General features: G+C 46.3%; 2 protein-coding genes across 10 annotated transcripts in view; one reads left to right on the top strand and one right to left on the bottom strand.

Moving 5' to 3' along the window:
* The window catches only part of RPS24 (ribosomal protein S24), an 85,449-nt gene extending 84,191 nt beyond the window's left edge, over positions 1-1,258 (bottom strand). For 4 of the 8 annotated variants that reach the window (XR_008292319.1, XM_053207679.1, XM_053207680.1 and 1 more), the window contains exon 1: positions 1,195-1,257. Coding sequence is in view for 5 of the 8 variants with exons in the window: in XM_053207679.1 (XP_053063654.1) it covers positions 1,195-1,197 (3 nt within the window). In the remaining 3 variants the exon portion in view is untranslated. Of the gene's footprint in view, positions 1-1,194 lie in introns of all 8 variants that reach the window. The other 4 variants (XR_008292317.1, XR_008292318.1, XM_053207678.1 and 1 more) reach the window with 2 other exon arrangements.
* A 1,828-nt stretch (positions 1,259-3,086) lies between these two features.
* POLR3A (RNA polymerase III subunit A) overlaps positions 3,087-17,068 on the top strand; it is a 52,654-nt gene continuing 38,672 nt past the window's right edge. Inside the window, exons 1-8 of one of the 2 annotated variants that reach the window (XM_053207677.1) lie at positions 3,087-3,290; positions 5,856-5,991; positions 6,222-6,359; positions 7,274-7,445; positions 7,693-7,847; positions 15,304-15,543; positions 15,653-15,815; positions 15,994-16,130. In XM_053207677.1, coding sequence (XP_053063652.1) covers positions 3,247-3,290; positions 5,856-5,991; positions 6,222-6,359; positions 7,274-7,445; positions 7,693-7,847; positions 15,304-15,543; positions 15,653-15,815; positions 15,994-16,130 — 1,185 coding nt within the window. In that variant the 5' untranslated portion in view covers positions 3,087-3,246. The remainder of the gene's footprint in view (positions 3,291-5,855; positions 5,992-6,221; positions 6,360-7,273; positions 7,446-7,692; positions 7,848-15,303; positions 15,544-15,652; positions 15,816-15,993; positions 16,131-17,068) is intronic. The other variant, XM_015066206.3, reaches the window with a different exon arrangement.

Here is a 17,068-nt window from a genome sequence, read left to right as displayed (position 1 = left end):
TACCAAGAAAACCCACTCAACAGCTTTCTGGAAACTTACTTCTCTTTGCTACGGGAATCACTCTGGAGCAGTTTCTCTAACTCAACACCTCATTTTGGTCCTAATTCTGTGAGGTTTGTCCTATTTTAAGCTGTTTAGGAGCACCCATGGCCTCTAACCACTAGAGGCCAGTAGCACCCCCAACTCCCCAGTTGCGATAAGAAAAAATGTCTCCAGATTTTGCAGACTGTACCCTAAGTGTAAACAAACCCCAAAATCACCCTCACCCAAGAACCCATTCTCTGAACTAAAACTTCCACTTTAACAAAGGTTATAGTCTCAACTACGTTCCTAACATCCTGCACAAATCTGACACAAACACTGCACTGTGCATGTCAACTACCCGTCTTGAATGGCCCACAAGAAATCCTACCCCCTTCTAAATGGCCCAACAGCTCTTACACAAGTGACCACCAAGGAAACGTGGGCATTCGGCATGTTTCCACTAAGAAAAAACTTTACAGAAAGAGGAGAGAAGGAAGAGGCAACAATTGGTTGCTACGTTTCAATTTCAGTTTGAAAAGCCACCCCAAAGTAAGTTCACTTCAATAGTACCCAACTCTTCAGAAGATCGGGGGGAAGAGGGGGGTTGCAGAGGAGGTCGACTTAGAAATGGGTGCTGAACCTTTAAGACAGAGCTGACTAGTCATGCCTTAATCCACACTCTTTGCAGGCTTCCATGTCCAGGGCCTCGGTTTCCCCAGTGTGCAAGAAGTTCCATCCGGCTGACAATATTTTAGCTTACACGTGGAATCGGCTTCACTCGCCACAACTCGCCCGGGCGCCGCCAGTACCCGCCTCACCTCTAGAGCTGCCATCACTTGCAAACCGCCTATCGCAAACTGAGACCCCCCCCCGGTGAAATGAGTCTCACCCCACCCAGCCCAATCCACTAGGCTCCACGAAGGCGACAAACGCAGGAGACGCTCGTGCAGTCCCCAGGCCCTGGACCCTGAAACCCGGCGTGTCCGGGTCCGGCAGCGCAGCCCGGACTCCCCACCGACGGCTCCGGGTCTCTAGGCAACCAGCCTCCGTCAGACACACCCAAAGAAAAGCGACGGGGCTTCAGGTGGCCATAGCGCAAAAGGCAGGACCCAGAGACGAAGGATGGCTCAGATACGCGACAGATGACTGCACGGATCTAAGGAAACTCACCATGATGGCGGTCGAGCTTTAGGCAGCCAGGGAGGAAAAGAGAACCACTAACCGCGGGCCAATCATATCAATGCGCTCGGAAGGACCCCAGGAGGCGCCGGCGTGTGGGCGTGGCCCGAACCGTGAGGGCGGCCGCGCCAATGCCGGATTGAAAAAGGCTTAAGGTGAGCCAAGGATCTTCGGCCACACCCCCGGGGTTTTGGACTGGCCAATCCAGAGGCGGAACAACTCGGGCCGACGGATTTACGCCAGCGTGGGTTCCCTTTCAGCTCAATTTACTGTCTTGAACTGCGCTTCTTTAAAGTTCCGATAAGCCGAATTATAGTTTAAATTGTCTCATTGCGAGTTAGAGGTTCGTAAAGATGCAAGACATCTTAGGAGATACTGTCAACCAGCCTCCTCATTTTATAGCGAGGAAAACTGCAGAAATCCTGACTCAAAACCTTTGTTATGTCAAATATATAAAACTATTTTCGTTGATTGCTACGTATTGTTTTTCTGAGATTTTCCTGGTGATTTTGTAAATTAAAAACAAAAAACTCATTAATTAATTTGCTTTTTCTGAAAATCTTAGTCCTTATCAACAACAACAAAAAAAAGCTGTTTGATCCATAAGTTCGTTTAGTTGTTTAAAGTAAAATGGTCATGCAAAAATAAAGAATATATGTACATGTTCAAAGAGACATTAAGGAAAGAACTTTCCGAAGGTTAGAATGAACGAGAAAACCACAGTGCAGGCTTCGAGGACAACTTTCCTATATTTTTTAGAATAATAATAGTTAATATTCACCGAGTGATTGTTATGTGCCTGTTACATTCTAATTACTTTCACCTTCATTTTGCCATTTGACCAACTAAGAAGTAGGGTACCTATTGCTGACCCCTTTTATAAAATGGGGAAACTAAGACATAATGAGGCTAAATAGCGTTCCCAAAGTTACACAACTTTTAGGTGGTAGTACCCACGGAGGCACTGTGGTTCCAGAACGTTTGCTCTTAACCTCTCTATGACAAAATCACTCATCAAATCTTGTTAGTATGGTCTTGTTAGTATAGTATTGTCCACAATAAGTAAAGTAAAATCTGATTTGCTTTGCTTTTCGTCTGTTGCATTTGTGTTTTGCTAGTAAGAATCCATGGAGTCTAACGTACCTTCTTACAATTCAAAGGTGTTAAACCACTTCATTGGATTCGGTTTAGAGTTCCCCACAAATAGTAAAGACATTTTTGGCTCTGTAGCACTGAATCCTATGGTAGTATGGTTTCCTTGGTAGTCTCATGTGCTTAGATATCACACTAGGATCACCTCCCACAGGTTGTCACAGACTGGGTAAGCAATTTATCTCCTGTATACATTAATGATTTTCACTTCGCAGTGTCCCCTCATCTTGTATCCCTAGCTCATCATGGCTAACTTTTCACAGATTTACAGCTTCTGTTTTTGTAATCAATAACATGTTTAATTCATTTCTTTTTCAAAGTAACTTTGTAAACTGAAGGTGCACGCATGGCCGTGTTTTCTGACCTGTTTATTTCTTTCCGTGGTCGTCCAGTTGGTACCTCTGTACCCTGGGCAGGTTCATTTTAAGCCTCCACCTTTACTTAAAAAATTAGAGGATCTTAATTAAGATGTTGTTGGTGACGATGACGACGATTTTCCTCTTTATGCAGTTTTTGTCTCCCTGACTGCCTGAAAGTCCTGAGGCAAAGCGTTGCAGTATCTCTGCAGGTGTCAGAAGACCTGGAGAAATGGACCGGAAATGGGCTTTTGGAAGATACAGCCCAGGCCCTGGTGCAGTTTCAAAGAGGCGCCGCAAGATGGCAGTGCAGGGAGAAGGCGAAAAGCGGCGTGTCCGAAGCCTCTCTTGACTGACAGACGCGCCGGCGAGTAGCGGAAGAGGAAGCGACCACGTGGGGCGCTCTACGGTGGCCGAGAGGATGCCGCTGCTGTGTTAGTAACGAGGCAAGAAGCACGGCCGGGAGGTGCAGGGAGCTACGTTTCTCTAATCTAGTTCCCCCGGTCTCGAGGAGGGTGCCCCGGCAGCCGTCACCATGGTGAAGGAGCAGTTCCGAGAGACAGATGTGGCCAAGAAAATGTAAGGAGGGGCAAGAATGGCCAAAGGACGGAGAAATGAGGGGCAGAGGGGCGCGAGGTCAGGGGTCCTGGGTCTCAAAGAGTCGGAGATGAGGGTCAATTGGAAGGGGAGGGCCAGGAATCAGCGGAAGGTGGTGGGCAAAGCTTAGAAGTAATCAAGGTAGGTCAAAGAAATCGGCCAGGCAGAGGGCATTCCAGCACTCGGGGGACTGCAGGCCGGGGGTGGCCCCTGGGCTTTGGGAGGAGTAGGTGGGATGGGACGTGAGCCTTGGGCCTAAGCACGAGTCCTCTCGAGGTCAGACGATGGCCCCTTTGTTTCAGCGAATCTTCTGCCACTGCAGCGTGGGGGAGCAATCTGGGCCGGGGAGTGTGTCTAATTCTGGTATTACTGCAAAGCACCTAACACGGAGGCAACATTTGCTGACCAAAAGGTTGGAGTCACCAGCTAGAAAGCTATACCACTGGGCTGTGGGTGGCAGTCTCAAAAATAAGGCTGCGCTTCTGGGTCTACTCCTTCAGAGCTTAGTTATCAGGCCACGACCTCTCCTTAATGCTTCCAGTGGGAAAATGAACCAGTTGCTGTTGCAGCAGATGCTCACTGAGGAAGGTATGGTGTGCTAGACCCAGCCATAGGCTTTAGGGATGGGGCGTGAATAAGACCTTACTGCCTAGTCTAGTCGAGGAAGGTAGACAAGTGAACCTTGGCAAGTACAAGCGTAGGTATAGGTGTTCGGAGAGTATGTAATGAGAAAGCAGAAAAACGCCGACCAGATAAGGAGCGCACTGGAGGGAGAAAGGGGGTGATGAGAAGGACGTGGGAGATCTGAAGCTGTGTTCCAGAGTCATCTGGAAGGCAGTAAGGAACCTTTGAAGCGTGTTAAGCAGGGAAGTGTCTTGATAAGAGTGCTTCTTCTGGAAGATCTCTTGATTCTTGGGGAACAGAGTAAGAGAGAGACCTGGGAGGCCACTGCAGGGGGTCCAGGCAGGGGAAATGATGGTCTGCATGAGGGTGGTAGAGTCATTGGAGAGAAGTGGATTTTAGAGGAGTTTAGGATATAAAATTGACAGGAGTGTTAGGGATGAGGGAAGGAAGAAATGAGATTGAAACACAGAATTTCTTGCTTGGGCAGCTGTGTGGATGGTTGCCATTCAAGGGGAACAAGTATCTTACTTGGAAGAATCCATATTTCCCTGGCCCCTCATGCCCACCCCAAACCCCATCCATATTCAGATGTAATCTGTTCTCACAAAGCAGGCTGGCAGACTCTGTTAAGATGCAAATTAGGTATCTGAGACTTCCATTTAAAACCTTCTACCAGCTTTCTTTTGCACTGACGTTTAAATTCTCTACCAGAGTTCCCAAGCCCAACCTGACCTGAGCCCTGTACACCTCACTGATTTCGTCCTGTACCATTAGTTTTCTGTGCTCCATCATACTGGCTTGGTTCATTTGGTTCTCGAATGCCACGCTTGTGCTGGCTCTGGGACCTTTGCCCTAGTTGTTCTCTACTAAAAATGCCGGACCTCTGTCTGGTTTTACGGCTGTCTCCCTCTTACTCAGAATTCAGCTTAAATGTCAACTTTACAGAGGCTTTCTGACCCCATAACATAGTTTTCTTAGACTCTGTCTACCACTTCATATCATTTTCAATCTCCGCATCTATTCACTTTTGTGTCTGTATTTGCTTGTCTCTCTTGCCCACCCTGAACGGTGAGTCCCATGTTGGCAGGGTCCTTGTCTGTGTCCTCTAATATGGATCTTCAGCTTGGCACATCGTAAATCCCCGGTTTGTTGGTCAGATGGTTGAAGGAAAAGATTTGGGAAAGAAAGTTCTGGGTTCTGTTTTAGATGTGTCGAGTTTGAGGTGCCTGTACGGCTATGCAGAAGAGGTGTCTATTACCGTCTCCAGCCGAGTAGTAGTAGCTGGTCTATAGGAGATTAGACAGACATTAACAGGTACTCCAGTGACACAGTCACTCAAGAGGGATGTGTAGAATAAAAAGGAGTTGTGTTGCATCCCTAGGTGAGGAGAGATCATACTTAAGGGATGGTAGTAGAAAAAACTACAAAAGAGACTTAAGAAGGAACAGGTGGCGTGGGGCCAAGGCATTCAAAGAGTATGTGGTGTCACCAAGGCCATGAGAAGAAAATATTTCAAGATAAGGGGGAGAGGGAGTTAACATCCAGCACTGCAGAGCAGTAAAATAAGAACATTCTCCTAGAATTTAGCAGCAAGCAATCATTCACTTGATAGTAAGAATGGAAATTATTTCAGTAAGACGAAGGGATGCTTACCAAGGAAAAATGGGAGAGATTTGAATATATTTAATAATAGCACAGCGAGCCTACAGACAGTTGGAAGGATAAGGTTGGCTGTGGTGGCTCACTGTGTAATAGCCGCTTTTGGTAAGCGGTTTTGATGTAATTTCTCCCCTCTCTCGTTATTAATTAAGTAAGCTCTATGCACTACATTGGATTTCCACTTGTGGTCCCAAGATCAAGAGTCTTGGTGCCCTACCGACTGAGCCAGGCAGGCACCCCAACTCCCGTCTCTTTTTATTCCAGAAGCCACATCTGTTTTGGAATGAAGTCACCTGAAGAGATGCGCCAGCAGGCGCACATCCAGGTTGTGAGTAAGAACCTGTATAGCCAGGACAACAACCACGCCCCCTTGCTGTATGGTGTGCTTGACCATAGGATGGTAAGGTCCCAACCCTTCCCGCTTCTGTGCGTTTTGACTTGCCAGATTGGAAGAAGCAAGAGCTTCTCTCCATCTCCCTTGTTCCCCCGGCACATCTCAGGGTCTCCAGACCTCGGTCTGGAGGATTTGAATACACTGTACTTTCCCAAGCGATTTTGACTCAGAGTCACCTGGTCCCTCTTTCCTGTGCAGTGGTCTCCATTAGTGATTGCGTGTGCTTTTTTCCAAAGGGTACAAGTGAGAAGGACCGTCCTTGCGAGACCTGTGGGAAGAACCTGGCTGACTGTCTGGGACACTACGGGTACATTGACTTGGAGTTGCCATGCTTCCATGTGGGCTACTTCAGAGCAGTTATAGGCATCTTACAGGTAGGCGCAGAGGTGTCCGTTTTCAGGGTGTAAACTTAGGAACTACTGCTCAGGGACACTGGGAGTGAGCTTAGGAGCCGTGAGTGGTCAGGGGGACATCTGGGGAGGATTTTTACATTACATAACATAATACTGCATCTTACAAGAAGACGCATAAGGATTCTTTACTCTTGATTTTTCTTGAGTAGGTGGTAAGTACATGTTGTAAAAAGTAATCATGGGCGCTGGGTGGCTCAGTCAGTTAAGGGTCCAATTCTTGATCTCTGCTCAAGTCATGATCTGACGGTTCGTGGGTTCAAACCCCACATCGGGCTCTGTGCTAATGGCACAGAGCCTGCTTGGAAATCTCGCTCCACCCCCCTCTCTCTGCCCCTCCCCTGCTTGCTTTCTCTGTCTCTCTCTCAAACTAAACTTTTTTTAAAAAAATATTTTTTTTAGCGTTTTACTTATTTTTGAGAGAGTATGAGTATGAGAGACACACAGTATGAGTGGGGGAGGGGCAGAGAGAAGGAGGAAGACACAGAACCCGAAGCAGGCTCCAGGCTCTGAGCTGTCATCACAGAGCCCGACGTGGGGCTTCAGCCCACGAACCATGAGACCATGACTTGAGCTGAAGTCAGACTCTTAACCAACTGAGCCACCCAGGCGCCCCATAAGTAAACTTAAAAAATAATAATAATCATGAATCAAGCAGTACAGAACAGCACAAAATTTAAAAATCAGCAAAAATTCTACCAGGCAGCTCTGACTATAAGTAGCATTCTGGTGAACATCAGCCCCCTCTCTGTGCATATCTCCGGGCACATTGCTTAAAGTCTTCTGGGCAAGAGGTAGGGGTGACTTTTTTTTTTTTTTTTCCTTCAAGAAAAGACTTTTTCATCTCTCATCCTTTCATCGGTTTTAATTTTTAAAAGATGATCTGTAAAACCTGCTGCCACATCATGCTGTCCCAGGAGGAGAAGAAGCAGTTTCTGGATTATCTGAAGAGACCTGGCCTGACCTACCTCCAGAAACGTGGCCTGAAGAAGAAAATCTCTGATAAGTGCCGGAAGAAAAACATCTGCCATTACTGCGGTGCTTTTAATGGTGAGGAGAACACATAAAAGATTTGGTGATAGTCCTTTCCACTCACTCTGGTCCATTTAGCTTACTAGTTTTATGGAGTGTTGGGAGGTCAGGTTTTTTTCTTGCAAACTAGACATTAGAGCCTAGCAACTGATGCCCTGTTAGCCAAATGCATTTTCAGTGATTTCATTAGCCAGACTGCAGCCTCAGGCCAGCCGGAGCAAGTATCTCATTTTCCCAACCTTGGTAAATAAATTCTCTCTTACAGGTACTGTAAAGAAATGTGGATTACTGAAGATAATTCATGAGAAATACAAGACCAACAAAAAAGTGGTGGATCCTATTGTATCAAATTTCCTTCAGTCTTTTGAAACAGCCATCGAGCATAACAAAGAAGTAGAACCACTGCTGGGAAGGGCGCAGGTGAGCCTGAAATCACATGCCTGCCTCCCCCCCGCATCACACACACCCATTCTTACCCCTCCCTCTCTGATAGACACGTCTTCCGAAATGAGAAGCTCCGTTAAGGTAGATCTCTAGGAATACTTCCATGAAAAGTGTTTATCTTACAGTGTGTTCAGTGTTTAATGTAGACTGATCATGTAACTAACATGCTTTTTTTTTTTTTTTTCATTTATTTATTTTTGAGAGACAGAGACCGCATGAGCAGGGGAGGGGCGGAGAGAGAGGGAGACACAGAATCCGAAGTAGGCTCCAGGCTCTGAGCTGTTAGCACAGAGCCTGACACGGGGTTCAAACCCACAAATTGTGAGATCATGACCTGAGCCGAAGTCGGACGCTCAGCTAACACACTTTGAATTGTGCAGACAGCATGTCACAGTTGTATCTTAAGAGATTGTGGCATCACAGCTATACAGAGCATAAACTGAGAGAGCCTGTGTCTCACATGGGTGAGATCTAAGAAATTGTAGGTAACTCCCGTTACTTTTCTTGGTACGGGCTTAACTAGTAGAACTTTATGAAGTATCCTGTTCTGCCTCACTTTGATTTCGATTAGTACTGAATTCACACAGTACCATCCAGAGCTGGTAGTATACAAAACTAACAAATCAGTTGAGTGGCTACTGAGTACCAAATTCTGTCAGTCATATGGGGAGTGTCAGGAACTGTAAGACAGTGGGTCTGTTGTCACTGACCCCACCGTTTAGATGTGTCACGAGCAAGTAGTCTGAAAAGATAACTGACATCCTGGGCCAGGGCGCTAACCATCACTTGAGTGGCAGAGACCGGAAGTACAGTACGGTGGGAAAGGAGGAGGAACGTGTTGCTTTGGACTTGGTTGGGAAATACTGAGGAAAGGTGTGGTTTGTTCTGGTCTTCAAACAGGAGTAGGGTTTACAGAATCGAGGGTACTGAGCTCAGCACATCCAGGCGGCAATGCCTCAGCTGATTCTGAGGCTGAGGCTCTGAAAGACCAGAGAGTGCTAATGAAAGCACTTACCTTCAGGGACTGCTGAGAGGGACAGGACCTGTTCCTTGCTCTTTACATGGATTGCCTCTGATTTAATCCTCAGCAGTACTTGAGACACCCCTGCCCGAAGTGACAGAGAGGACTCAAGCCATGGCAGCTGGAGTGCTAGAGAAAAGACACAACTGAGAGCTTGGTGTAGAGCGCGTCCTGCTCCGAGGAGCGTGGCCCCATCAGAGGCTTTGAGGTGGTGAATGGTTCGTGGTGAATAAATGACAGAATTGTAGGACAGCCTGACTGCTCTTCACAAGACCCCATTACCAGAGAGAAAGGGCAGGTCACGGCTTAGGAGAAAGCGGTCACAATTCATATATCTGACAAAGGACTCTCGTATCCAGGAAACGGTTCTTAAAAATCAGTAAGAAAAATAACGTGATTTTTTTAAATTTATATTTATTTTGAGAGAGAGAGAAGGTAAAAGGCAGAGAAAGAGAGGAAAAGAGGTAGAATCCCAGGTAGGCTCCGCACTTCAATGCAGAGCCCAGTGTGGGGCTTAAACTCACAAACCATGAGATCGTGACCTGAGCTGAAATCAAAGGTCAGACGCTTAACTGACTGAGCCACCCAGGTGCCCCAAAATACAACCTGATTTTAAGCAGTGGGAGCAAAACTTGAATTGGCACGTCCCAAAGCATCCATTCCAATGCCAATAAACAAAGGAACATTGCTCAATGTTATTAGTCATCAGGGAATCACTAATTATAACTATACCCACACGGAAAAATGGAAATGTAAAAAAAACTGAAAACTACCTGCTTGCAAGGACGTGAAGTGACTAGCACTCACATTGATAGTGTGGAAGGTTACCGCTACTTTGAACGGCGGTTTAACAATTTCTTACAAAGTTACGCCTACACTAACCATACAATTCAGCTGTTTGTTTTTTTTTTAATTTACATCCAAATTAGCCCATAGTGCAACAATGACTTCAGGAGTAGATTCCTTAATGCCCCTTCCCCATTTAGCCCATCCCCCCTCCCACATCCCCCCAGTAACCCTCTGTTCCCCATATATATGAGTCTCTTATGCTTTGTTCCCCTTCCTGTTTTTATATTATTTGTGTTTCCCTTCCCTTATGTTTATCTGTTTTGTCTCTTAAAGTTCTCATATGAGTGAAGTCATGTGATATTATAGGATATTTCTCTGACTAATTTTGCTTAACTTAATACCCTCCAGTTCCATCCACGTGGTTGCAAATGGCAAGATTTCATTCTTTTCAACTGCCAAGTTATACTCCATTGTGTAATATATACCACATCTTCTTTATCCATTTATCCATCGATGGACATTTGGGCTCTTTCCATACTTTGGCTGTTGTTGATAGTGCTGTTATAAACATGGGGGTGCATGTGTCCCTTCGAAACAGCACACCTGTATCCCTTGGATAGATACCTAGTAGTGCAATTGCTGGGTCGTAGGGTAGTTCTATTTTTAGTTTTCTGAGGAACCTCCATACTGTTTTCCAGAGTGGCTGCACCAGCTTGCATTCCCAACAATTGAGCAATTTTAATCCAGTACATACCTGAGAAAAATGAGTGCATATGTCTGCAGAAATATTTGTATGAGAATGTTCATTGCAAGTTTATTAATAAAAGCCAGAATTGGAAATAGCCCAAATGCCTGTCAGCGGGAGCATAGCAAATTGTCATAAAAAAATTTTTTTTAATGTTTATTTATTTTTGAGAGAGAGACAGAGCATGAGCCAAGAAGGGGCAGAGAGAGGGAGGGAGACACAGACTCTGAAGCGGGCTCCAGGCTTTGAGCCGTCAACACAGAGCCCAACGCGGGGCTCGAACCCACAAACCATGAGGTCATGACCTGAGCCGAAGATTGGCGCTTAACTGACTAAGCCACCCAGGTGCCCCTAGCAAATTGTCATAGATGCACACGATGGAATACTATGCTGTAATGAAAGAAGTGAACTCGTGACACGCAACCTGGCCAAAGGTCAGAATCCTGCAGAGAACGAGAAGCATATACAAGAGAGTACGTAGTGTATGATTCCACGTAGATCAAGTCCAGCAATAGGCCAGACTGATCTGTGGTGATTGACATCAGGAGAGTAGTTACCCCTGCGGTGAGAGCTTGGTACTGACTGAAAAGAGGTATCAGGGTCCTGGGGCGCTTAGGTGGCTCAGTTGGTTAAGCGTCCGACTTTGGCTTAGGTCATGGTTCACGAGTTTGAGCCCCCCATGGGGCTCTCTGCCGTCAATGCAGAGCATGCTCAGGCTTCTCTCTCCCCCCTGCCACTCCTCTGCTCGTGCTCGCTCGCACTGTCAAAAATAAAAATTTTTTTAAAAATACCAAGGTCCTTTTATGGAGAGATGGAAATACTCTGCATCTTGATCGGAACACTAATGTGTGTCTGGTATATATGCGTAGAAGCGTGTCAGTCTCTTTAGGATTTGTGGAATTTAGTATGTGTGAATTATGCCTTGACTGGGGAACAGAATGGGTACAAAGAAAACAGACCGTGAACCTGGTGGTGTTAAAGGAGCCAGAGGCCAGAGTCACTGCCCGCAGTAAGAATGGTCAGGGGCTGCAAGTGTGCGTGCAGATGTCTGGGAAAGGGGAGTGTTCTGGAAATGGGGAGAGAGGGTGTCAGCAATTGATTCAGGCAGAAATGTCTTCAAAGGCAGTAAGGGTGAAGCTGCTACAGAGGAAGTGCGGGCGGGCTGAGGAAGATGGTCTTGGCCCTTGTACAGCCCAAGAGAGAGAGGCACTGTCCAGGCTGGTGGCTGTGCAGAAAGCTTTCAGGAGCCTGGTGAGCAGCCTTGGTCATGGGTGTGAAGGGTGCCTGGGCTTTCCTGGGGGCGGCCTGACTTGCAGGGTGCCCCTGCACGCACTCTGCCGCTCCTGGATCAGCATCCTTGACAGCCCACCACTGCCCCCTGCCAGCTTTCTGTCCGGGACGGGTGACCACTGTCTCTGCTCCACACACTCTCCATAGTAGGGAGTAGCACGATTCTCCCATACGGCCTGGGAGGCATCTTGTTTGGGAGTCTCCTTCCTAAATGACTCGGCCCTGGAGGTAACCCCTCCCATTTCAGAGTCTAGAGCATCGAGCTTGGCTCCCTGGGCATTCCCCCACTGCCGCCACCCCCGTGTATCTCACCCCACTCTATCCAGATTGATGCCCCAGAGGTGGTTTAGGGTAGTGGTGAAGAGCTTTGGCCTTGGAGTCGGACCCAAGATTAGAGCCCAGTTCTGCTGCTTGTTTGTTCTGTGACCTTAGACACGTGACCCAACCTGGACTTGAGTTTTGTAACTCTAAACCGGGATTACAGGAGTATCTGCTTTAAGGCTATTGTGAGGATTAAGAGTTGAATTCCAGATCAAGTGCTTAACAGAGTGCCTGGTGCAGAGCAAGTGCTTAGACCGTATTACCCAGTTGCAGTAGTTAGCACTGCTACTGACAGTATGAGAACAATGACAGGGCTGCCCAGCTGGCTCAATGAGAAGGACGTGTGACTCTTAATCTCAGGGTCATGAGTTCGAGCCCCACTTTGGGTATAGAAATTACTTCAAATAAATCAACTTCGAAAACAAATAAAAGCAATTTTGTCTAGTGCATCTATATGATTCAATTTATGATAGTGAAATTATTTTTAAAAAAATAATGACAGACATGGTGAGGATAGATGAGGTTTCCTCCCCCTCCACATGTAGGCTCAGACTCCATGTCCTTTTGGCTTTACTCAGCCTGCTCCCTTCCCCTCTTTACCAAACTCTCCCTTCCCTTGGCTTCTTCCCTGCAGCCCGGCACACCTCTGTTCTCCGGACCCTTTGACCTCACTCTTTCCTCAACCACATGTCCATTGTCTGTGCCTCCATAGCACCTGTGTTCCATCTTACACTTCTGCTGGTTTCTGTTTTAAGTGTGGTCTATAACAAGATTTGTTTTTCTGAGGCCCTGTTTGATGCCACTCACAGTGCTTGGACAGTGTGGGGGCCTCCAGACTCATCAGAGACCATCAGCTCATCTTGCCTTTTTTTTTTTTTTTTTTTTTTTTAAGTTTATTTATCTCAAAAGAATGTGTGCACGCTGGGGAAGGAGCACAGAGAGAAGGGGGGAGAGAATCCCACGCAGGCTCCATGCTATCAGTGCAGAGCCCAACATGAGGTCGATCTTATGAACCCAACCGTGAGGTCGTGACCTGAGCTGAAATCAAGAGCCAGACGCTTAACAGACTGAGCCACCCAGGGCCCCTCATCCTGGTTCTTATACCTGCTGTGGAAGAAGGGAGGGGGCAAAACAGGAATTCACCATTTGCCTGATTCCGAATGGCCCTTCCTCAGGACCACTTAGTAACCTGAAGTGAATAAAGCATCAGTGACTTACTTTTACCTTTTGTGGAGAGGGGCATTGTGCAGACAGGTGAACGTATTGCCCTGAAGTTCATTGATCTCGGGATGATCCACATCCTGACATGTTTACCTACCCATTTAATTTCCAGGAACATGGAACCCCGTATGCCTTTATGGGTAGCATAGCATTCTTGAGTTGATGGAGACCATAGAGCAGTGGTTCTGGACCTTTCCTGGCTCACAGACCTCTTTAGGAATTGAACAAAAACTCTGGACTCTATCTCCAGACGACTAGTGTATACCCACTCCCCATTTTTTGTTTTGTTTTCAATTTGTTTTCATTTTTTAGAGCATGCAAGCTGGGAAGAGGGGGATAGAGAGTCTTTTTTTTTTTTTTTTTTTGGTGTGGGGGGGGAGAGTACCCTCAAGGAGAGAGAGGATCTTAAGTAGCCTCTGTACTTGGCATGGAGCCTGCCGTGGGCTCAATCCCGCAATCCCGGGATCGTGACCTGAGCTGAAATCAAGAGTCGAGTTGGACGCTCAACCAACTGAACCACCCCAGGTGCCCCATCCAGTCCCAGTTTTAATGCAAATCCAGGGGTTGGTGGACCTGCAGATAAGAGTTTTTCCATAGATGGCATCAGTCTTGCCTCCCCACCAAGTATAAATGCCTTCCACAGCATCTCCGGCAGACTGAGTGGCACGCTGAGAGCACGCAGTGCTCTCTTCACCACCACCCAAGGCAGCCCACGCTCCACCAGGGAGCCCTAGCTGTTGGGATATTCCGCCTCAGACCAAACAGCCCTTCTGTCTCTCTAGTGGTCCCCAACTTCTGTTTCCTGTCACATAACGATAAGTCAGGCCCACTTCCATGTGTCCCTTGGGAGATTGTTGTTACGTGACTCTTGCCAGTCTTGCCCCCCTGCATCGTGGATGTCCGTGATGTCCTTGTGTGGCACGACTCTGGTACTACAGGTGACATTCAGCCTTCATCCTGTTCCTTGAGCTCTTAGTTTTAGATTTCCTCCAACTGCTTCAGGTGGCCATGAGGTGCTTGTTGCTGGGGGACAGGGAAGCTGAGGGAGGTGAATTCTGTGGTCAGGGACCAGACTGCAAAACGTCAGGCAGGATTCCTTCTCCCCAACTCTACTGCCATCTCTTCCAGGGTAGGACAGGACCATGGAAACTTCCTCTTGTGACAGTGTTTTAAGGGCAGTGGCTGTTCAAACATTTCTTCTTGGTTTTGCTCCCTATTTCATTAAGTTCCGCATAGCAAGTTCTGGTTGTAACGTGTTCTTGGTCACACAGTCTCTCATCCCAAGAAAATGTAATAAGCAGCAACAAGACACAAGCTGATTGTTCTTAACTTTCGTCTTTGGGTATCTCTGATCATTTGTATAGTTCTTGTATTACAAGTGAGTTGTTGTAGCATAGCACTTCTATTAAATGAAGTTAATACAAAGGCAATATAAGTTCACTGTAGAAAATTGAAATGTAAACGAAGAAGCGATTATAATTCCATTCACCGTCCATTCACCTGCAGACGGTACTGTTAACACCTCGCTAAACGTACATTTTCTCTTTTCTCTACAGATGTACATTTTCCCCCAAAATGAGATCATATTATACACACACTTCTTTCACTTACCAATGTCTTATGAACACCTTCCATAACAGTGGCTACATTTCTGTAATGTCGTTTTTTAATGGCTTCATGCTTGCTCACATGTGGATATACCATGATTTTGTCTAGCCAGCAACCTATCAGACAGTCTCAATTCTTCGCTATTAACGGCTTTACTGAACATCCCTATAGCCAAATCTCTGTGTTGACTTCTAAAGTCAGACCCTGTGGAATAATTATGAGAAGTGGAATTACTGGCATTAAATAATTGGAAGGAAAGGTATACACATGTTTAGGGCTCTGCCAGTGTAGCGTGTTACCAACAGAAATCTCTGCCCATGTTTGTACTTACTCTGAGTTCCGTGATGGGTCGGGTAGAGTGCACGGAGAAGCAAACCCGTGCCCAAGCTGTGGGAAGTTAACGTGTGTCTCCATTCTTCCTTTCCTGCTCTCCATAGGAAAACCTGAATCCCTTAGTAGTTCTGAATTTATTTAAACGAATCCCAGCTGAAGATGTCCCTCTACTTCTAATGAACCCAGAAGCTGGAAAGCCCTCTGATTTGATTCTCACGCGACTTTTAGTGCCCCCTTTGTGTATCAGACCCTCCGTCGTGAGTGATTTGAAGTCTGGCACCAATGAAGATGATCTGACAATGAAACTGACAGAAATCATTTTCCTAAATGATGTCATCAAAAAGGTCAGTATTTCCAAGCCCCAGGTTTAGGAGTGTATCTATGCAAACCCTTCTTATCGAGAAAGATTGACCCAGGATAATTTTTTTTTTCTTTATTTCTGCTCATTTTTAGCATCGCATATCAGGAGCTAAGACCCAGATGATCATGGAAGACTGGGATTTCCTGCAGCTGCAGTGCGCCCTCTACATTAACAGTGAGCTCTCGGGCATCCCCCTCAACATGGCGCCCAAGAAATGGACCAGAGGTTTTGTCCAGCGCCTAAAGGGAAAACAGGGTACGTTTCCAACAAGATGTGCAAGAGACAGTCTTCTGCCTTTTGTTACCCTTTTTTTGGAGCATGTCTAGTGTATCTAGTTGGAAATTACAGAATTTTCTTGTTTGTGGTCATACTATATCCCCAAACAGCATACATTTGTGCTGCAGAGACCTATAGCCTATTTTTATTGATTTAGGTCGATTTAGAGGCAACCTTTCAGGAAAGAGAGTGGATTTTTCTGGCAGAACAGTCATCTCACCTGACCCCAACCTCAGGATTGATGAGGTAGCCGTGCCAGTTCACGTGGCCAAAATTCTTACTTTTCCTGAGAAGGTAAGTACCATTCAGCCGCTCGATTCTGTTTTGACTCCAGTCTTTTACATTATTATTTTGAGATTCCAAACAGTAGACAGTTGGAAAATCCCGAGGTGTGCGTGTTATCTTCCAGTCTGACGCATATACCACCGCATGTAGTGTCTGCAACGTACACAAACACAGATATGTCTGCCTTTGTGTGTATATATTCACATTTATGTCAGACATCTCTTCTCTAACTTCTCCAAGGAGTATGGTCTTTGACCTCTTCCTGTGTTGGTTCTTACCTCTTCTTTTAAAATAACTAATGATAGGGGCGCCTGGGTGGCTCAGTTGGTTGAGCATCTGACCTCAGCTCAGGTCACGATCTTGCAGTTCGTGGGTCCGAGCCCCACGTCAGGCTCTGTGCTGACAGCTTGGATCCTAGAGCCTGCTTCGGATCCTGTGTCTCCCACCCTCTCTGCCCCTCCTCTGCTCACACTGTCTGTGTCTCTCCCTCTTTCTCAAAAATAAACAAAAATTTTAAAAAGCAATAAAATAAAATAAGGCCACTAAATGATAAACACCACACCCAGTTAATTTTCTTGGGATAGATTATTATTTTTAAGGCCTTAACAACCATCGAGTCCAATATCTGGGGTGTTTTAAGACTATTGAGGCATAGCCAGAAAGGCTGCCCCACTTTACACTTAACTCACACTCATCATGAGTGTAAAATGGCCTTTACAGTAACTGAGGTATAGAAAATGCAAGGCCTGATAGCAGGAAGGTATTGGCTTCGGGTTTGCTTTTGAGATTCATAATTAGCCCAGATCATGGAAGCTTCCGGTAAAGCTTGTGTAAAGTATCCTTAGTTGATTTACTAATGATCCAGAGTTTCCTTCTCAGACAGTATTTCACGAGACTGTTGTCCAAGAGGTCATGGGACATGATGTTGCAGACCAGGGTCTAACAGT

The sequence above is a fragment of the Acinonyx jubatus genome, chromosome D2 (assembly GCF_027475565.1).
Source record: "Acinonyx jubatus isolate Ajub_Pintada_27869175 chromosome D2, VMU_Ajub_asm_v1.0, whole genome shotgun sequence".
NCBI lineage: Eukaryota > Metazoa > Chordata > Mammalia > Carnivora > Felidae > Acinonyx > Acinonyx jubatus.
Note: the sequence above shows the minus strand (reverse complement) of the source record. Positions and strands in the feature narration are given on the sequence as shown.